General features: G+C 48.6%; 1 protein-coding gene across 1 annotated transcript in view; it reads right to left on the reverse strand.

Moving 5' to 3' along the window:
- The window catches only part of PPP1R14B (protein phosphatase 1 regulatory inhibitor subunit 14B), an 82,826-nt gene that overhangs the window by 31,579 nt on the left and 32,233 nt on the right, over window positions 1-19,014 (reverse strand). Inside the window, exons 2-3 of the mRNA XM_069644863.1 lie at window positions 2,392-2,475; window positions 1,431-1,463 (exon numbers count right to left, since the gene is read on the reverse strand). Coding sequence (XP_069500964.1) covers window positions 1,431-1,463; window positions 2,392-2,475 — 117 coding nt within the window. The remainder of the gene's footprint in view (window positions 1-1,430; window positions 1,464-2,391; window positions 2,476-19,014) is intronic.

The raw sequence follows: 19,014 nt of genomic DNA on the forward strand, positions 1-19,014 counted from the left end.
GTAGGTTCCATTTTTTAGCCTCAATGGATGGGAAGTTGGAGCCTCCATCTTTAGCCCGTTTCTACATTTTGGCTGGCTGGGAGAGATGATGGACCTAGGCTGACCTCGTGGGCCTGGAGGATCTTACTTTGGGTATCTTCTGCGCAAGATGGGGGGGGCCTCATTGGAAAGGGACCTATCAGTGATTGACAATGTTTTGAATAGAATCTGATCTCGAATGGGGAGCCAATGGGCCTTTCTCCTAGCTGAGGTGATGTGTTCCCGTTTGGAGATGTTCAAGGCTGCTCGTAGTGCATTATTCTGAACAGTCTGCATCTTTCGGATGTTATGCTCAGAAGTGCCTGCGAGGAGTGCATTACAATAGTCAAGCCTTGATCCGTTGGCAGCTCGGGCGATTGTCAGGCAGTTGTCTGGGGATAAGAATGATCTGGACACATTTATAAGTTTAGTGGTGTTGGCGGGGGAGGAGGCGATGGCATTTACTTGCCATGAGAGCGTAGCATCCAGGTAGACTCCTAATGTTTTCACGGAGGGTGAGACCGGGAATTGAGATGCCATTAATGTTGAAGGAGGAGTATTGGGGATAAAGCTTTTTTACCAGTTCTGGATTTTAGATAGGATGAGTCATCATGGTATTTTCCGGAGTTGAGGAGTGAATTTGTGTGTCATCGGCATAGTTTGTATAGGATATGCCGATAGAGACTAGAAGGATGAATAGTTGTTTTATAAAGATGTTGTACAGGGTTAGGGATACACAAGACCCTTGCGGTACACTGCAGGTGATCGGCGCAGTAGGGATGGGGGGGGGGGCACTGCTGTTCTCAGCGAATACTTTGATGGATCTTTCACCCAGGAAGGATGTGACCCACTTGTTGGCCTCCGGTGAGTCGCTTTGCTGCCTGCTGTGCTTCGTGTGGCTCCTGCCTACTTGGTTTTGGGTACTGCCACACCACCCATTTTGGGTAGAGCCCCACTGCCAATCCTACCCTGCTATTTCAGTACCAACATCATCGCACAGCTTTGCCAATGCACTGCAATCCTTACCTTTAAGAGGCTCTACAGCAGGGGACTGCAACATTTGGCCCTCCAGATATGTTGGACTACTACTCCCACTAGCCCTAGCCATGACAGTCAATGGTGAGGGTTCATGGGAGTTGTAGTCTAAAACATGTGGAGAGCCACAGGTTGCAGACCCCTGCTTTAGAGAGTCAGTTCACATGCCTAGTTTACTGATCACCTCTGCTTCCGAAAAGTCTCGACAACATTTTTGTTTACTCTCTGATCTGGGGTTGGGGGTCTATGCACGACTTTCTTGTCTTAGTTATTTTCTCTACCGGTGTCAGTCCTTTTTGTGAGCCCCTAGATCCAGGATACCTTTTGGTCACAGTGGCGCTTTATACATTTCACAACATAGCAACGCATGCACTTACCTCTGTCGGTTTAAAGCATTCGACCAGCAACTCCTGTAAAGAGACAAGAAAACAAGTGTTGTAAACAACCTGAGCTTTTTACGAAGGAAAAGGATCTCTTAGGCGGTCATTATAGATTTGAGGATGGAACTTGGGGACAGAGAAGGATATGACAGAAGGGTGTGGGAGAGGCAACAGATGTGCCCATTTAAATGTCCATTCAGACCCACGTCCCTTTAACCCCTTAACTGCCAGGCTATTATGCAAGTCTAGGCAAAAAGGACGAGCATACTCTGCCTCTGTCGCCCAGCACTTTGGTGGGGTTGCGTCAGACTCCTGCTACCTAACTGCTCATGACATCAGCCCACTGAAGCCAGGCCCAGGAGAAGCTGAGCCACCGTGAGATTGCAAAGAGATGCCCTGCAAATGTATAGGCACAGGTATGTGTGAAAGCGGAGGAGGCACTGACCTTTTAGCTGCCAGGACAGGGGCAGTAACCCCTTCTCTTTGATGCCTTCGATTGGCACTCCCTTTTCCCACTGGTCCACTCTGGAGTTGGGTAGCTTGCTACTGCTTCCAGATGTTACACCAAAACCTTGACGGCAACTGGGCAGACTTCTGTGCCACACACCCCTCTCGTTCCCAAATGTGGTCAAGGTGTGTGGAGGCTTATTTGTGTGTGAGATGCAAGATGTGTGTATCTCATCTTTCACAGCTTCTTCTCGCCCCGTGGCTTTTACACACCACCCTCCATGCTCTCTAATCAGCTCCCTCTCTTTCCCTGTATCACATTATCTTCTCTAAAATGCCTCATCCACCTCTACTCACTGGTGGCGACCCTCGTTTACTAGCCCACGTTGCTGCTACCACCACCCGATATGGCCTCCGTTCACCAGTCATTGATATTTACTTATTTCTATCGCGCTCGTACACAAGTGTTTCATGTGTCATCCACTTGCCACCCCTAGTGACATCCACGCACCTTCACTCGCGAGCTGCGGTCTTCATCGTGTTCCATGTCCAGCAGCTCGTCCACATCGATCTCCAGCTCGGGTATTTCTTCCTCCTGTTGGTCAGAAAGTAAAGGGTTATTGCACGGGGCAGCTACAAACTCGGGAGGATAGCTCAGCGGCAACGTACTCGCCTTGGAAGCTAGATGACACAGAGCAACACAGGTACCATCCCGGGTCCGCGCTTAGAAACCTCTTGGTATTAAGCGCGTTATGAATAACATATCATACAGGAGAGCCGAGGCAAGTCTGGAGGATGTTTTCCTCATGGCTTCTACTGTGTAGGAGCATGGGCAGGTGGCTGGAGTGTGTGGGTGATGGGTTCTGCTGGGTCTTAACCCTTCTCCTGGAGATTAGATCACTCTAATGAGCTTTTCTAACTGTTAGCCTCTCTCCTACGGTGAGGTTGAATAGCACGTGCTGCTGCCATGTGCACCTAAGATATTTGTATCCAGAGGGGAGCTTCGAGTGAAGGTGCATTGGTCGGGATGTTCATATGTATGTTGGTTCGGCCTTTGGAAGGGCCACTGTATGGAAAAGCCCTGGGGCCCACCTGAGCGACCTTGTATCCCTGGACAGCATATCATGAGGAGCACCTAGTCCTAAATATTATGTTATGTAATGCTAATAGGCTTTTATACGGTGCCGAATCACCACCGTAGTAGTATCAGAGCACCCAGGCGTGTCCATGGAGTGGCGTACTATGCCTCCACCAGGGGTACAATAGTCCTTGAGAAGAAGAAAGAAAACGAGCGAGGGGAAGATAAGATGATGGGAAAACGGGAAATAGATACTACAGACACAGGGAGTGAGAGATGCAGCAGGGGAGGAACATGTTGTGGTAGCACGGGTGCATGGCAATCCAGTTAGGTGGAACATGGTTCTACAAAAGGGAGGACAGGTCCTATGTGTTATGATAATTGGGTTGTATCTCCAGGACAGATTTGTGGAATTCTAAGTTAGCACATAACATAATGTTGGGTGCATGAGGGACTCGAGATTGTCCTCAGGCAACCATGCAAGTTTGTGTAACCATGGAGACGGAGGGGAAACCTTCCAGGACTAGAATAAAATGGGCACCAAGGCGCAGTGGCGCGAGGTGGGACTGGGTAGTACCTCGGAATAGTAAGCAGTGTGGAGAATCACTCTGGGGCAAAGGACGGCAACCTACATCCTGGAGTAGGCAGCAGTGAGGATCCCCATGTGGAAGTCACAGTGGGAAAATACTGAGAAGGCAACAGTGGCGATCCAGTAACAGAGTGTTGGGTAGCACCAGTGGGTATTACCTCAGCATAGCCAGCAATGGGAAAAGGACCATTAAGGAGGCAGACATCTCAAAGTAGACAACAGTGCCCTTCCTTAGCACCCCACCCCTCCTAAGACGGAATCACATTGGTGTGAAATCATTCCAGGGGATGCGTATGCTGATGATAAGCTGAGCATCTTTGGTCAACTAATGTTATGGGAGGATGGAAGTCCGAGCACATTCTGTAGATGGTATAGAAGAGTAGGATTGTGTTTGCCCAGACTTGTGCTCTCCAACATTCCTATAGAGGAAATGGCAGGCCTCAGGTACATCCTCTGATAAACTGGGCTGACGCCTACTACAAAGGCAATATCTACTCGTCATCTGCTCCAAGAAGAGGGCCCGTGTCCAAGCCCGTATTACTGAGGCTGCCAACAACACAGCTGAACTCTTCAAGGAACTTGCCAATCCGCTCCTCCTCCCTCCCAGGCCCTCTTTGCTGCACTGGCTGCCCACTTCGCCAAAACTAAGGACATCCCGCCCTCACTGCCATCTACTCGACCGCCACCCCCACTCTTCTCTTTCCTCCTTTGGCCCCCTTCTCCCGCCCATAGTCTCTTCCTTCTCTCCAATTGCACTGGACGAGGTCTCTAGAGTAGTCTGTTCTATGAAAGTCTCCTCCAAACAGGTGCTCCCAGTTCTTCTGGAACCATCAAGGACCACATCACCTCCCTCGCTCCTGCTTTGGCTGACCTCCAATCATTCCTTTGCCACTGGCTCTTTCCCACATCCTTTCAAGCACTCTCTTGCGCACCCTCTCCTGAAAAAGCTGTCTGCTGATCCTTCTTGCCCAGCTAACTATCACCCTATCTCTATCACCCCTTTCTTGGGAAAAAGAGAAGCTGGTCATCCCCCAACTGACCCTACACACTGAAGTGGCTGGCTGCCTCCGTGACCACCAGTCTGGTTTCAGAGTATCCAGAGGCACAGAAACTGCTCTCCTGAACACCTGTGAAGATCTGCTCTCAAACCTTGATTCCAACTCTCTATCTGTTCTCATCCTCCTCAATCGCTCGTCTGCCTTTGGCACAGTCAACCACTCCATCTTTATAAACCATCTCCATGATACCCTTGGAATCACGGACAGGGCACTGGCATGGTTGATGTTCTTCCTGTCTAACCATTCCTCCCAAGTACAATTGGGCCCCTTCCTCTCCTCCACCTCACTTTCTACCTGGGGTGTCCCTCAGGGCTCGAGCCCGTCGCCATGGCTCTTCAACATCTACCTTGCCCCTCTGGCCCACTTCTTCTCCACCTTCTCTCCTCATTTTCAGTGTTATGCTGATGACACACAGCTCTCCTGTAAGCTTCCCTCCTCCTCTTTTTCCTCTCTCATACCCGACTGCCTGACAGCTATTCAAGCACGGTGTGCTGCCAATGATCTCTGCCTTAATGCCAGTAAGATAGATTCTTCTCATTGGGACGCCTGCTCCCACTTCCACCCCCACCCCCTCATCTCTCTGGCCAACCTCCTTGGGCCCCCTCAACTCACCCTCTTGTGTGTCAAAAAACCTTGGGGTCATCTTAGATTCCTCTCTATTTGTCTCTGCACATCACTGACTTTGCCAAGAAGTCCAATTTTCAGCTCCACCTCCTTAGAGGCATTCTCCCTTTCCTCACCTTCCCCCAGAAGCTCAATATCTCCAGACCTCAGGTTCTCTCTAGGCTGGACTACTGCAACAACCTTTTCCACAATCTGCCTCTTTCCTCCCTTCAACAAATCCAGAATAGGTCTGCAAGACTTATCCATGGCCTCAAGCCCAGGGACCGCATCTCTACAGGCCTAAAATCTCTCCACTGACTCCCAGTGAACGCAAGGATCAAATTCAAGACCCTTTGCATCATTGCCATGGCTGTCTGGGGCCTGGGACCTCTCTATATCCAGCTTTCTCTCCCTAAATACCTCCTGGCTCGAGTTATTCGATCCTCTAGCTCCAACTCTCTGCAGTTCAGACGTTTCTCAAACAGAGAGTGGGGTTGGGGGCGGGGGTGGTTAGATCCCTTTCTTCGGCAGGTTCCTCCCACTGGAGCCGCATCCCTGCCCCCCTCAGACTTGAGCCGGATCTTCTTAAGTTCCCGAAACTTCTCAAGACTTTCCTTTTGTCCTCTTCCTTCCCCATACCGCTCCCGTGCTAATGTCTCTCTGGCGCTGCGACTGGTGCCTGGTCCGTTCTGAATCATACAGAGGCCAGACCACCCCTGGCCATTCTCCCCCAGCATCCCCTACCAGCACTTGGCCTCAGGCACCCTTCCCTGGACTAGCCTGAATCTGGTCCTCCCTGTCCATCGCACTTATCTGCCCTTTCCCCCTTTTCCCCTGCACTTGCCCTTGTTGCCCCCCCTGAGCACTTGCTCACCCCATTTGGGCCCCACACTGCAGCTCTTCACCCCCCATCCTGCCCCCTACTCCCTCCCCTGCACTTATCACCTTTGTCTTTGCACTTGTAGGTAGGAGTGGCACAAGGCCAATATAACCATCATTGTTGTTTTCTCTTTCCTGTGCCTCCCCCATCCCCATTTTATGTTTGGTGGCGCCTGGAAACACTTGTGTATAGGCGACATACAAATGCCCAATAAATAAACAAAAACTTAAATAATAGGAATGACTTTATTTCATATCTTCAGGCACAAATCCCCCTCCCCCCCTATCTAGCAGCTGCAATGATTGACAAGGTATTCTTGCATGGGGACGAATACAGATGCTCAATGGATAAATTAGAAGAGGCCATGGAGCCGTGCACAGTTTGAGAGACTATTATAATGCCATATATTGGTGTGTAATGCACCGAACGTGATCGATAGAGCATTGATGCTGTGCAGAAGCACACCTCTCAACACAGAGATCATTATGGCTCACAAATCTGACACAACCCTTTCAGGCATGCCCTCTGTCAGGGAAAGGCCTGTCCAGCACTGTTTGCCTTCCATCATGGAAAATAGTTTCCAGCCTCGTGGATTCCTGCTACTACGGCAAGAGTGTTTACTGCTTTGGAGTTTCTGCTCCAAGAAGACTGGTTATATGCACAGACTCTGATGGAACCTTTCCATAGAGGCGCAACTCAAGGACTTAAGTAGCTAGCAGCTGCCAGTCATTCAGCCCACATAGGCTGTAGCCGCAAAGGTATTCTAGATCCCAGACTACTTCCTGACCCCACTACATGCACTCACTTGGGCAGGAAGTAGAGTGGGGACATTGTGAGGAATTCGACCATCCGCACAGGGAGAGTAAGCTCGTCTGGGCTATTTGATTTTTTATTTATTTAAAAGAATGAATGATGGTTGATCAACCTCCAGAAAATATGTGGGGTCATTCCTGCACATATTTCCCATGCTCACCGCACAGCAGATAAATAGTCATGTACTCTGGGAGGACACAGCTTACCAGCGCTGCCCTCCCCTGCAATGTATAGCTGACACTTGACAGCTCTGGGTACATCAAAAGCCTCTGGCTGTGGGCACCTGATTAGCATTTCAAGGTCCCATGGATTTGCATCTCCATTGTTACACCTTGCTGGTGGTGGCGAATACTGAAGAATGTTAATTAGCAGGCCTCGGGGAAGGCCTGGGTGCAGGAAGTGACAATGGAAACCAGAGACCAACACCTCTTTGTAATGCAATGTGTCAACTCAGTACTAATACCCCTCCTTGGTATGAAAGGGCAGTGAATGTCCTGTCTGGAACCACTCCTTTCAGAACAGGGAAGTATGTAAATTGTAGAAGTCAAACGTCTGCCTGCAACCCACTACTTCAAAGGAGACCCATGTTGTGACCAAGCGCTGCATAGGGCTCAGTTAATTATGGAGACACTGATGTACAGAAGACAGGAAGATGGGTGGGACTTAGAAGTATATGTTGTCATCCTTCCCCTCTCTGTTGCCAAGTGCTCTGATTCTGACATGAAGCATCACTGAAGATTGTTGGTGGGGACCCAGGATTGGTTCATTAAGGTGGATTTAGCCTGCACCAATCACTGGGGCCCAGAGGGTCTCAAGAGCACCTTGCAAAGTTCAAAGGTACGACTGATAGGAGGTGAAACAGAAGTTGCAAAGTGTTTCCAGGGTATCAGATAGGACGATTAGGACAAACAGGCAATAGCAAGGGAGGTGTAGGGGCTGGATTACATGTAGGGGGAACAGGCATGTTTATGTATATTTATAAGCATTAAAGAAATATTTATTTCGGTCTTCCATAGAAGAAGTGCCTTTGGAGAGTTCCTGTTGTTGGTGAGGATTGCCCTTTCCTCATTTCTAATGGTAGGGGATCCGAATTACCAGTATTACTTAAAACGTGCAGGTTTATACAAGAAAACAAAATTCTTCTAGACTCATGGTTAAGTCAGAATGAATAGAAGTTCACTATACAGCCTTGCCATAAGGTTGTCTTTGGTGTCATTCGTTTGATCAAATACATTAAACCTCGGATTAAAAACAAAAGGGTAAGCGCAGAAGACCCCATCAACTACAGACCGATCTCCAACATGCCGTACCCGGCAAAAATATTGGAGAACCATGTATTATAACATTCTAATGAACTTCATAGAAATTAATGGATTACTCGACCACTCACAAGTCGGCTTCAAATCCAGGAGAGGAACAGAATCAACGTTTGTATCAATAAGGGACAGCTTAAAAATGAACGCAGTCAACAACACCCAATCTGCCCATATACTTCTAGACATATCAGCAGCGTTCAACACAATCAGACACACAACGCTAATCAAAAGACTTGAGGGATACGAGGAAGACTCTGCCTTAAAATGGCTAAAATCCTTCACCACAAATTGTAAAGAAAGAAAGAACCTAACTACCACACCCTTTACAACATGTCCAAAAACGTCTGCTGTGGAGTGCCCCAAGGCTCCAGCCCTTCCCCATTTCAACCTTTACATGTGCCCGTTGATAAAAATCCTCCGGAACCACAGACTGACCGCCTACAACTATGCAGACGATACACAACTGATCATCAAGATAGCAACATCTGACGACCCGACTGACATCCTCAACGAGTGCCTCACACACACTGCGGAGGAAGGATAGCTCAGGGGCAATGCACAACCAGCACAACATAGGTTTGAATCCCGATCCCGCGCTTAGAAACCACTTGCTGTTATTAAGCGCATTATAAAAGAACTATTATATACAGCTGGATGACAACAAACAATCTCAAATTAAACCCGGCAAAACAGAAATAATGATCTCTGCCCCAGAGGACACCACTACCAACTCACAGCTGGACTGGCCACCAGGCATGGGAACTCAACCGGAAACATCATATGTGGTAGAAATCCTGGGAATACTAATGGACAACGTACTCTCACTGGAACCACAAGCCAACGCTATTACCAAGAAATGCTTCTATCTCCTAAGATTAATCAGAGGGATTCTGCCTTATCCCTCCTTCCACGCAGAACCCTCACAGTCATCTCCCTGGTTTTATCAAGAATCGACTAAGAATGACTGAATAAAAAACTCCAGCGCATCCACAACAATGCAAAAAGGATAATCCGGAGACTAAACAGAAAATAGAATATCACACCAGCGCTAAGAAGCCTACACTGACTCCCAGTAAAAAAAAAAAAACAATTAAGCTCAAAACCCTCTGCATTACACATAGCTAAGTACATGGACAAGAAGCAGGATTCCTCTAGGCCAAGATCAACTGCTACCATCCAGGAAGAGACCGACAATCTCCAAATCAAGTGAAAACAATACGAAAAAAGGAACTTTGGAGGAATAGCATTCTCACGCCTAATTGCCAATCTATGAAACAAAATGCCAAAGGAAATCAGGACAATGGAAGACCATCTCACATTCAGAAAATGACTGAAAACTTGGCTTTTCAACTCCCAATGACCCAACAGGGAGCGAAACGAAAACCAACAACTACTAACCTCCTGTTTCTGACTCCTTTCTAGCATACCCACACCTACCTCATGCGATCCTCTGGATCGGCCTAGCTTCCACAGAAACACACAAGCCACCAGTGAATCAGGAAACAACTGCTGCAAACAAACACCCAATTACTGGATGCTGCCCACCTGGACGCAGTGGCCCCGGTGTGCACGACTCAGGCGCACCTGGAGACCTGGCATGCACTAGGCGCGGGTTCCTGCTGGTTCCGCAAACACGAACAGAGTAGAGTGGTTTCTGTTCCACTCCCTCACTTCCCACTGACCTAGCCAACTCTTTCTCTCGCAGAGCCACTGGAGCGCCTGAAGACTGTGCTAGTGGGGATGGTGCACGGTGCTCTTTCTCTCGCAGAGCCACTGGAGCGCCTGAAGACTGTGCTAGTGGGGATGGTGCACGGTGCAGAGCAAGTGTACATTACATAGCATAACTTGTGGGAGTTGCCAGTGTGTTGAGCTTGGAGCGGTTGTGGGAGTGGCCAGTGTAATGCACTTGGAATAATTGGAGGGTACCATTGTGCTGCAGCTGGATGAACTTCGAGGACATGCTTGGAAGAACTTTATAAGTAGCCAATGTACTAACCGCCTTGCTCCTTCTCCCCTCCAACCTACCTCTCAAGTACTATACACACTCTGTGGGCTAGCCAAGCTATGCACAAACAGACACCCAACATAACTAAAATTTGCATACAAAGATCCTAGACACTGGACTTTGCCTTTACGGATACAAGCCAGTGTGCTCAATCATAACTACCTGCCAAATTACACATAAAACACACAAAACACTCACCCAACATAACAAACACTTGCATACAACAAACAACCCGGACACTGCATCTTTCCCTTACGGATATAACAAGCCAGTGCACACAATCAACTCCTCAGCAAGCCGACACGCACAGACACAAGGTTCTGGTCCTATCCTATCACTCTTCTCACACAAATTCACCCTGCCCTCTTTCTTGCTGAGACACGTGAGCGCCAGGAGACCATATCAATGGTAACGGTGCGCGGTATAAGAAAAGATAACAACATAACATAACATAAAATGTATGTTAGACACCATAGTCCAATACATACCAAAACACGCATTGACAATGCTAAAACATTGGGCTTCTGTTTAGACATGGGATAGGCATTTGCCAGGCACTGTCATAATGCTACTTCCAGGCCCTTAATAGTAGCAGCTGCCAAATGGCGTCTGTACCTGGGCGTATGAAAACAGGGCCTGGCAATCGCCTTTTAAATACCTATACACAATTCAAAACTGTTGGCTTTGTCAATGCTTGTTTTTAACAGGACTTGAATGCAAGGACACACATGCTGCTTATGAATAAAGTGTCTGAAGGGACACTTGTTTAAGGCATTTTTATTACACCAGCACCACACTTAGTCAATGTTCTTCCATCAGTTTTTATGGTGGAACTTTGCACCACTATATAGAAGCGTTGGCTAAAAGAAAAAGGCTTTGCGTGAATGAAAGCTGAATTCCAGGTTAAGTATTGTAAAAACGTTCAAATGCTGTAATGTTTGAGCCTATGCATGTTTTAGCGTGGTAGTCAGATGTTTGAAGTATGGAGACCAATAATTCTAGGATCACAAATCGAAGCTGTCGGGAAGTAGGCTTTATGGGATCCGAGGGGAAATGAAGCAAGTTTGGAAAGCAGAGATTTCGCTAATGTGGGGGTGAGACCCTAAGGTGCTGCAGCCAGGCCCGTATCTTGGCCTGGGCGAGGCGGGCAGCTGCCCGGAGCGACATAGCCCGGGGGGGCGCAATTGCCCCAACACCTGGAGCCTCTGGAGGAGATGAAATTCCCCAGTTTGTGGGGGCGGCGCATTGCCGTGGGGAAAGTTCTGCGGGTCAGGTGCTGGCGCGGCCCTTTCCGACTGTAATGTCACGTAGTACGCAAGACTCATCCGTTCTACCTGGAAGGCAGCTGCCTGAATGTAGGCAGAATCAGCCATGCAACCCGGACAGTAGCTCCCAGAATGTAGGCGGAATCAGCCATTCTACATGGAAGGCAGCTCCCTGAATGTAGGCAGAATCAGCCATTCTACCTTGAAGGCAGCTCCCTGGATGTAGGGAGAATCAGCCATGCTACCCGGACTGCAGCTCTCTGCATGTAAGCAGAATCAACTATTCTACCGTGAAGGCAGCTCCCTGAATGTAGGCAGAACCAGCTATGACACATTGAAACAAAGCATCTATGGAGACCCTTAATCCCTACGTACATGTCTGGAGACCCATAATTGGTGTTGAAGCCTCTGCAGACATGCCATGAGCCACCTCTGGATAAACCTCTGGCACCTGGACTGGCAGTGAGGCCCCTGCGTCTGCTGGGACCTATAAATCCACTTCTCAGACACATGACACAAGGCACAAGACCAGCATCACAGTGTTACAGGAAACATGGGGTCCAGAGTCTACCTCAGCAAGTCACCTCCCAAACAGAATCCCCCACCACACTCCACGCCCCACGTCTAAGTTCCTGGGAGCAGAGCTGTGCAAGAGTTTGGCGACTGTCGTCAGGAATTCCTGCAGACACAACGAACTCTATCCCGCTTTGCCAACTCAAGTAGGGGCCAAAAGGTGCCTATGTGTTGTGGAAACTTAGAACATTCCGGATGCTTCGAAACGAAATCTGTGTTAGGCCAAATGTCCTATCTTTACAGCCTGCTATCTATGAAGATAGGCTTGCTGCCAGACCGTCTTCAGATTCTGACGCCACATACTTGGAAATAAGAAGTAGTGGCGGGATCAAAGGTCCCACAGTGCCGCTGGCAGCCATCTTGGTTGCTGGCACAGTAGAGTCCCTATTCAATTAGTTCTAAGAAGGCATAGCCTATTTCTGGAGGGGTACTCACTGATAATCTTACAGGCCCCTATCCATTGTGGCATACAAGATTCCTACCACTACCTCTCGGGAGAAAAATGTACATGCCATGCATCGGAAAAATAATGTGCATATTCAATAGTTATAGACACGTGCCATATCCCGGAGGCCTGGGCCCTCCTTTATAGGAGACACAGAGGCACGAGGCCCTGCAAATCCCTGTAGGCAGGCGATTCTATGCCGCTAGCAGCGACTCAGCGAGTTAAGCGCTCGCCTCGGGTGTGCACGACCTGCAGTCACAGGTTCCGATCTCGGCAGGGCCGACTCAGCCCTTACTCCCTCACAGACAATAAACTGAATACTATTAAATCGGGTTATTACAACACATGTTAAACAATGTTTTAAGCAGGGGTCCTGCAGCCAGCGCTGATTTAAAAGTATTGCTGCCCGTTCATTCCTGCAGCAACAGCTGGGATGGTTAGCCATAATTGTGCCTTCTGCTGGCCTTGTGTGCCAAGTGGCTGGCACTGCTGGAAGAAAGGCGTGTCGGGTTCCCCTCTGTGTTCCTGGAGAAGACAGGGTCTCCCTCACAGAGGTTCCTTCACTCAAAGCTGGTAAATTGCTGCTTTCTTTCTTCCAATCACATCTGCTCTGCTGATATGGGGTCTTGCACAAATGGCACAGTGGCTTTCGCGCATGCTCGCCAAACAGTGGGCAGTGACTGCTTTAATGCGTGTTGACCAAGACTGCTCGACTTCACATCAAAATCTCACAGTAGTAGTGGGAGTGAGAGCATTATCGGCCAATTGGCCAATTAGAGGAACGAGTGTGACCTTGGTGGTAGCGCCCCCTTTTTCTTTCCCTATATCAGTGGTCTTCAAACTTTTTTGGCCTGGGCCCCCCCTGAGCAAAAGTTGGGCAGGCCGGACCCCTCAAAAATGACAAAAGGACAGTATGTACAAATGGATATGAACTATTGCGTGCCGAAACCGCACCCTACGAGTATAGTCCCAGGGCTCCCCCACCTGCTCCCATTGCAGTTGCTGGGCTCCTTCATCCCACTCCTACCAGGTCCCTGGGTTCTCCCCACCCTGCTCCCCCCACCATCCCAGTGCTCAGAACATCCTGCTGCCACTACAGTCCCTGGGCTCCCCACCCCGTTCTCCCACAAACATGTCATAATGACTGAGTGCAGTGAGGGAGCCCGAACCAATCAAGAGGGGTTCGGGTGGGAGGTTTCCCCCGTATATTTTAAAAAAAAATGTGTTAAAATGTTGCAAATTGAGCAAAATGGATAAAAAGCCAAACAGTTTTCAATTGGCACTGGGGGGGGGTCAAGGGGGAAAGGGAAAGCATGGTACGTTTGAGTGGACATCTATGATATAAATTGAGTAAGAAAAATACCATCCCTGTCCCCTGGGCTCCACAGGGCCTCCGAAGGAGAGCTGATTTTGGCAGGTGAGTAGGTGGATTGTGCAACAACCCATCTACCCCGCACTCGCCAAAATCAGCTCAGCGGACCAAAACAAACACACACACACACACACTCAAACATTCACACAGCAATCACTCTATCATTCATATAAGCACCCATCACCATATAACACAAGCATACACGCATCCATACACGTTGTAAATACAAAATAAATGAACATAAACATACCTTCTGCAGGGGCCTGCGCGTGGGTGCTGAAATGCTCCAGGTTGCACTGCCCTTATGTGCGAGGAGACGCAGGAGCTTCCCCTCGCAGATACAGACATGCAGTGCCCCAGCCAGCATTTCCAATGAGCTATGAAAGGATGAAAGGCTGATGAATCAAAACGCCCCCAGCCGTACATGGCTCAGTGAGCATGTGCGGCTGGGGAACTGAACTGTCAAAGGGAAACAGTGTTTCCCTTTGACAGTTCAGACAGCCCAGGGGCACTCCCCTCAGCTGGAAAAAGCAGCCGAGGGAGTGCTCAGTGTTTCACTGGGCTGGCTCCTCGGCTCCTCTGTAATGGGTGAGGGGGCCACTGGGTGGACGCCCCCTCACCCATTATGGACGAGCTGCCAGGCTTGGACTGGCCCATAGAGCAATAGGGCAATGCCGTATCAAAAAGGCAAATTGCTAGTCTAGGCCAGTCAAAATGGGCAACTTTTCTGGCTAATGTGGGCCAGTTTGATGAGTTACTTTCTTATGCAGCTAGTAGTTTTGAGCATTGTTGCTGAATAAATATTCTTAAGTTATCATAATTTGCTTACATTTTAACAAAAAACACCCCCTTGCGTACTATTCAAACAGTCTGTGACTAACTAGGAATGAATATCCATTTATAACGGAGGGCCGCTTCTTCATTGGTGGCTGAGACAGTTTTATGGTCAAGTCCGGCCATGTGAGCCATCTCTGTCCACTGTTGTCCAAATAATCATTTTTTATTTCTCATCATTATAAAGATGAAAGACTGAGTCGGCTCTGCTTGATTCAATCATGTGATAGGATGCGGAAAGAAGTCAATTACAAGCAGCAGCACTTATTTATTTATTTATTTATTGTTTGCTTGTTAGGCTCTTATACTATTGGAATACACTGTTTCAAAGCGCCACTTAGCTCAGTGAATTATCTCCATTTTGACCTTTCAACATAATTTACGAAAAGAGGGCAATTTCTGAAATGTTTATATGAATAAAAGTGTCACAGATAAAACATAAAAAGTTAAGCAAAAACTGATTCTCTCTCTCTCTCTCTCTCTCTCTCTCTCTCTCTCTCACACACACACAATGCTCCGTTTTCACTGAGTGATACATCCGTCTGTGGCATCTGTGTGTGAAGGCCAGTAGGCTAGGGGTTGCGAGAGCAGTGCCCAGGGCCTGCCAGGGTAGTAGCTGCTGCCTCCATCTACCCCTCGTGCAGGCACATGACCATATTAGCATACCCTGCGGAGGCCCTCCGCTTTCCTTCCTATGGTCATGAGAGAGTAGGTGGGGGAGACGGTACCAGCCCAGAGGCTTCAATGACCCCATGTCACAGGTGACACATTTAACCATTCCTGACATTTTAGTGAAGAGCGATGAGCATTGGGCGGGAAGGCTTGGAATGGCATATATGGCAATAGAATGCCCAAAGTGCCAGCCCATGATTCTAGGGCCATTTTTTTTTTTTACAGAATGGACTTTTTAGGACCAATTTTTTGGCCAGACTGGGCCAGGTTACTACACTAGTTTTCGCCAACGTTACTAAGAAAATATGTTTTCAAATGCATCATGTGCAACATATTTTACCAAAAATACCCTTTTGGATAGTACTCAAACAGCGGGTTCTGGATAATAATTAAGCGTGAAGTCCCAATAACACCCAATCTTAATGCTATTAGCACCCAGGGTTTCCAATCTAGAAACCCGGGGTGTTAAGAAAAATTGTATTTTATATGACATGTTGTGAGGACCTGGGAATCGAACCTGTGTTGCTCCGTGTCATCTTGCTTACAAAGCGAGCACGTCGCCCCTGAGCCATCCTCCCACGTGCAGTATCCCGTTCATTCAATACAAATACTGCCACAAGATGCCAGCATGGTTCTGGAAGGTGTGGCTTCATAAGGAGCCCCTCTTCTATTTCCATGGTTGCCAGGGAGTAGCAGCAGATGCGCAATGGTGGAGGGAGATTGTGCCGCCGCTGCCGAAGTAAAGAGCTAAGTGGGGCAAGGGTGTGGGGGGGAACGGGAAAAATAATAAGATAATGGAGGGTGAGGAAGATGGCAGGGCGGGGGAAGCAGACTTCAGGTTCCATGGAACGCATGCTGAGATTAGCAGTTTAAGCCTGAGATCCAAGGAACCCGATTGGCTGCTCCTTCTGCCCCGGGTGCTAATGAATTTTAATGCGCGATTGCTGCCTGCACCGATATATTGCCCCAGTTTGACTGTAGAGGTGGGGCTTGTAGACCCCTACGGGCAACAATTTCAAGAACACAAGGGGTTGTCAGCTTGAAATGTCAGGACTGGTTGAAGCCCCAACAAGATCTGGAACCGCTTGGCAGCTATGCAGTTAGTAAATGAGAGAACAAAACAGCCCAGCAGGCTCAGGGTCTGTACACTCTACCCCTTCTCAACAGAGAGATGCGGGCAGCCGGGTCTCTACGACAGGTTGGTCCGCTCTTGCTTTGGAAGGGACTCCGCCTACCCGGGATCATGTGATGCCTTATATTCCGTCGGTTCCTGGGAATCGGCGCATTGCTACTCTTGTATCTGATGCTCCGTAAATTTGTTACCGAGGTATCCTCCAATTTCTACTTCCTGTATCATCCTATGCTTACCTGTCTTTCTTGTTTGCAGCTCTTTTGACTTCGCGGTCGCATCCGCTAAAGACTCTCAGTCTTCCCACTGGCACAGTACCTCTTGCCGGTCTACGTCCCCAACACGGAAGTCTCGCTTCCGTTTCATCTCATCTTTCGAACTCAGAGATGCAAAACCCTGGTAAGGAACTTTACATGCGATTCTTACCTGATATCGTTGATCGACCCAAAAGGATAATCTATTTCTATCTGCAGGCACTTCTGGGGAGAAGCCTGTGTCTTTTCCGCTAATCATCACTCAGCCCCTGCTGAACAGCCAAGATTTTCTACTGAAGTACCCCCGTAAGTAGAATGGGAGGAAAAGCCATAGATCAGAGTCAGGGAAGTCCGCTCTCTTACGAATCTTCTGTTTCCATTTAGCAATCTCTTATTGGAAAGAAATTCTGCACCTTCACCGCCTCAGCAGCTTGCGGAATAGAGATGGTTCAAGTCAGAGTCTAGGTGCAAATCGTTTTCCCTCTTTCTACTCTTTTACTCATGCTCACCTTATCCTTACTTACCTTGTCCTTCTTTTTGACAGAAGGTTGCTCCTGCTCCCACCCTTGGAGAAACTAGTCTGGCACGCTTCAGCCAGGGGTCCGAAGATAGAAGAAATTCCACAATCTTCGATCGCTAATCCAGAGCAGGGTTTTTTCCCCAGGGATTTTGCAAACATCCGAATCCTATTCTCTTCAGGCGGAGGCTTGTAAAAGGTCCCAGAGGGATTTTCCTGTCGTCAAGGACTTGCCTTCTGCTCAGGTTAGTGGTAACTGCATATTTGTAGTCTAACTTGTCACAGAGACCACGTTATGTGGGGACCACAGCTTCCTTCTCATACACGCCAGAAAGAGGCGATTGAGAACCAGAGGTCAGGGTCCCCGCTGCATGTAAGAGGAAGGACACCCATGCAGAGGCGAGCCTCCTCTCAAAGTGAGAAAGGGTGAGAGAAGTTGCAGCAGATGTCCCATCTCACCCCCTGTTAACTACGAGGCGTGTATATCAAGAGCAACAAGTGTTACCCCCGACTTCCTTTTAATAGCAATGGCGCTGTCCTTGAACCCTGGGTCAAAGGGCATAATGGCAGCATCAGGCATAGACTGTCTCGGGAGGATAGCTCAGGGGCAACACGCTCGCCTTGGAAGCAAGACGACACGGAGCAACACGGGTTCGATCCCCGGTCCGCGCTTAGAAACCTCTGGGTATTAAGCGCGTTATAAATAACCAATCATATCATAGAGTGCAAACGGGCTAAATTTGAGCCGGGTTGAATTTCTGTGCATCAAGCCTATTGTCCCTGCGCTTTTGTTCCAGCATCCAATAGGAAGCCACTAAGGGGAGAACAGTGGGACAAGAGGCCAAGACACCACCGCTTATACTTTCCCTGCACCCGCTCCACCCCCCCCCCCACGCTGACATCATCCTCATTTTGACTACTAGGAGAAGTAAGGGCGGGGTGTTTTCCACCGCAGAGACAGCGGAAGTGAAACGAAAATCCTGCCCCTGCCACCAAAGGTCTCCTCTAGCCTCCCTCCCCTTCCGATCGCAATGTGCCTGATGCCCTAGTTCACGGGTTACACCGCGCCCGTCCTGCCACATCCCTACCACACAGAAGCCTGCTCTATCATTCCCCTCTTCCCTCACCTTTGCTAGAGCCCAAAACACAATATGCAGGTAAAGGTTAGGTGGGGGCAACACCTGCACCTGTGAGGTATTCACTTGCTAATTATACATGGCAAATGAGGCACTGTGTGGCATAAATTAGGCATCTGAAGGCGCCTGGGCATGTAAGAAAATCTTACATATGGTAGTAATACCAGACATGCGCTCTGTTATCTGCCATACAATGGCAGTACTAGTGCATTTGAGGCTGCAAATGGTGGCAGTACTCAATCATATGAGGCTGTACCTTACATATGGTCACTATACCAGGCAAAGATGGTAATAATGGGGCATGTGAGTCTGCACTCATCCTATGATAATAGCACCTGGACACGTGATACTGTACCGTACCTTTAGTGACAAAACCGAGCATTGGTGGTGTTACTTGACATGAGGTGGCAGCTATTGGGTGTTAGAGGCTCAACTTGCCATATTTCGGAACCCGCTGGGTAGGTAAGGCTGTGCCTTGCATATGATGACTAACTGCCACAAAAGACTATAATATGTTTGAGATAGTATTAAGTATCTGTATAAAGCTGCAATGGCATATAGATGCAGTACCCATGGTCTATGTTGGGTGTTCCTT

This window comes from Ambystoma mexicanum, chromosome 2p (assembly GCF_040938575.1).
Source record: "Ambystoma mexicanum isolate Mex_15411 chromosome 2p, UKY_AmexF1_1, whole genome shotgun sequence".
In the NCBI taxonomy this organism is placed as follows: Eukaryota; Metazoa; Chordata; class Amphibia; order Caudata; family Ambystomatidae; genus Ambystoma; species Ambystoma mexicanum.